Here is a 2,356-nt window from a genome sequence, read left to right on the forward strand (position 1 = left end):
CAGGAATTGAGAGCATTGACAGCATGAGACTGACTCTGTTCAGGAGTTCTCAGCCAGGGTCGAATTTCCCTGAGGTACACAGTGGACTTTACCATCTTCCTGCATCACCCACCAGGTGTGTCCAGGGCCTTGGGCTGAGACAACACCACGGGTGGGTGTGTCTGGGTTCACAGCAGAGAAAACCCAAACAGCTTTTCCCAGCAGATTATTTTCACATACCATGGGGACTCCATCCCCCTCTACAGTATGTAAAAGGTCTGACTGGGCAGGGCCGGCTTGATTGATTGATCCTCTCGTGTTCACTTGCCAGGTGGCTTCTGCCAAATTCTTATCCCAATTTTTGAGGGTTCCACCACCCAGTGCCTTCAGGGTGGTTTTCAGCAAGCCGTTATAACGCTCTATTTTACTGGAGGCTGGTGCATTCCTTGATACAAGCTAGGTATAATTTCACATCATGAGCTGTGAGAGTAAATGTTTCTTTTTCTCTTCATCTTTTCCTGAACGTTCATGATTTTTTGTCTCAGTGATACCCCTCAGTTTTCCACCTTTCATGCTTTCTCCCATTACCTGTGTTTTCTTGCCACATATGGGAACTGTTTTGCACCTCTGACAATTATTCTTTGCCAAACCCTTTTCTGTTTCTGCTTGCACTGAGAGGGAGGGGTTGTTCAAGAAAAGAGTTCACTGCACCTTTCTGGAATAGTCATGCTATGTTGTGTTCTTCATCTGTTACCTAGCAATTCAAAATACTCTGTGGACATTTTCTGCTCTCTGCTGAACATTGAACGGGTATTCCTGTAAAGCTGTCCACAGTGGCTGGAACGAGGGGTAGTAGTCACATTGCAGCATAATATTTTACATACATATTTTTTAATACTTCTTTTCATGTGCGCTATTTTGCCCTTATGAAAATTGAATTTACCTTGTCATTTTATCATCCAGTCCCTCAATATTACAAGATTTGCCTGTTAGTTTGTTACAGGTTGTGCTGTGAGGTCAGCATGCATTGCCAGATTTTAAAACCATTAGGAAACTTGCAAGTGTAGAAAGCTGAAGTAGTGAATGCAAATCTCTGTGCATGTAAACATAAAGAGAACAGAAACAAGAACAAAGTTCACTATCCATTCTGGAGAGTATGTTAAAATTATACATTTCTTTTTCAGAATAACCGAGTGACATTTAAATAACATTTCTTTGTCCTACAGAAATCAAAGGAAAATACCAGAGTAATTTGTAAGCGCTGCAAGACATTGCTGGGAGAAACATTATCATCAGGTATGGGATGTACAAACCAAACTGTACCACTGCGTCAGCCACTGAGCACCAGAGATTAAAAACTCGGGAGGAACAGAGTTATTCAGTCAGGTGCAGGGCTGATTCCTGTGTGTTTGTCTCACTCCCTTCTGGAACAGATGAGGTTGTTGCTTCCACTGTTAGACCTTGAAAGTGACTTATGGCAGGGAATCTCCTCATCGTTTCTGTGGTGTGTATGCCTAACTCTAAAGCTATGGAAGACTCAGTGCATGATTCCAGTTTACTAGGAATCTGTTACGGGTCGAGGGTCCGAGGTACCCACTCCTCGCATTACCGTAACGATTCCGTCTGCCTTATTAGAGGCAGAAGGATTTTAAAAAGGGGAAGGAAGAAATTCACACCTCGGTTTGCGTTCGGGAACTGAAACAAACTTTTAATAAACAATACAGTCACACGACTATATTCTATGAATATATATGCATATAGTTACAACTAAGGGGAAAAAATGGAGAAGAGAGGACTTAGATAAATAAAGCTCTGCAGCAGGCTGTCTAGTCCAAGGTCAACCTCTGGGCAGGCAGCCAACGGCGAAGATAAGGGTGATGCTTGGCCTGGGCTTTGTGCAGCTGCAGTCCCGGGCGGAAAGAAAAGTGAAGTTCTGTCTGCGGTGAAGGAGGGAAGGGGGGAAGGAGCCCCGCCCTGCGCGAGCAGCCGATCAGCTAGAGAACTCCCTTCACGAAGCAACAGGAGGGAGTTTGGGTATTTCACCCTCTGTTCACACCAGACTCACGGCAGGAACAGCTCACAGCGTGCAGCTCTCAGGCGATCCGGGGGATGCAGGCAGACCTTCAGGCTCTCGGCTTGTCGGGCCCAGCAGGCCTGGTCGGCGGCAGAGCAGATTCGTGGGAGCTCCCCTCTCTTCCTGACGGCCGGAAAACCGAGCGAGGTTCCTCCCTGCGCGCCGCTGATCGGGAGCTTAAAGAGCGATCCGGGGGATGCCAGCTCTCAAGCCTCGGGCTGGTCGCTTGCCGGGTCGGCTCTGGGCGGCCTGGTCGGGCCTGGATGTCTGCCAGCAGGTCAGCGGCAGGCGCCCCCACCGCCG

The 2,356-nt window shown here is 47.6% G+C and overlaps 1 protein-coding gene across 1 annotated transcript in view; it reads left to right on the forward strand.

The window, feature by feature from the left end:
- Nucleotides 1-1,205: 1,205 nt before the first annotated feature.
- The window catches only part of UBE3D (ubiquitin protein ligase E3D), a gene marked incomplete at both ends in the record, with an annotated part of 35,869 nt that continues 34,718 nt past the window's right edge, over nucleotides 1,206-2,356 (forward strand). The window contains one exon of the mRNA XM_010139218.1: nucleotides 1,206-1,275. Coding sequence (XP_010137520.1) covers nucleotides 1,206-1,275 — 70 coding nt within the window. The remainder of the gene's footprint in view (nucleotides 1,276-2,356) is intronic.

This window comes from Buceros rhinoceros, unplaced genomic scaffold (assembly GCF_000710305.1).
Source record: "Buceros rhinoceros silvestris isolate BGI_N320 unplaced genomic scaffold, ASM71030v1 scaffold1947, whole genome shotgun sequence".
NCBI lineage: Eukaryota > Metazoa > Chordata > Aves > Bucerotiformes > Bucerotidae > Buceros > Buceros rhinoceros.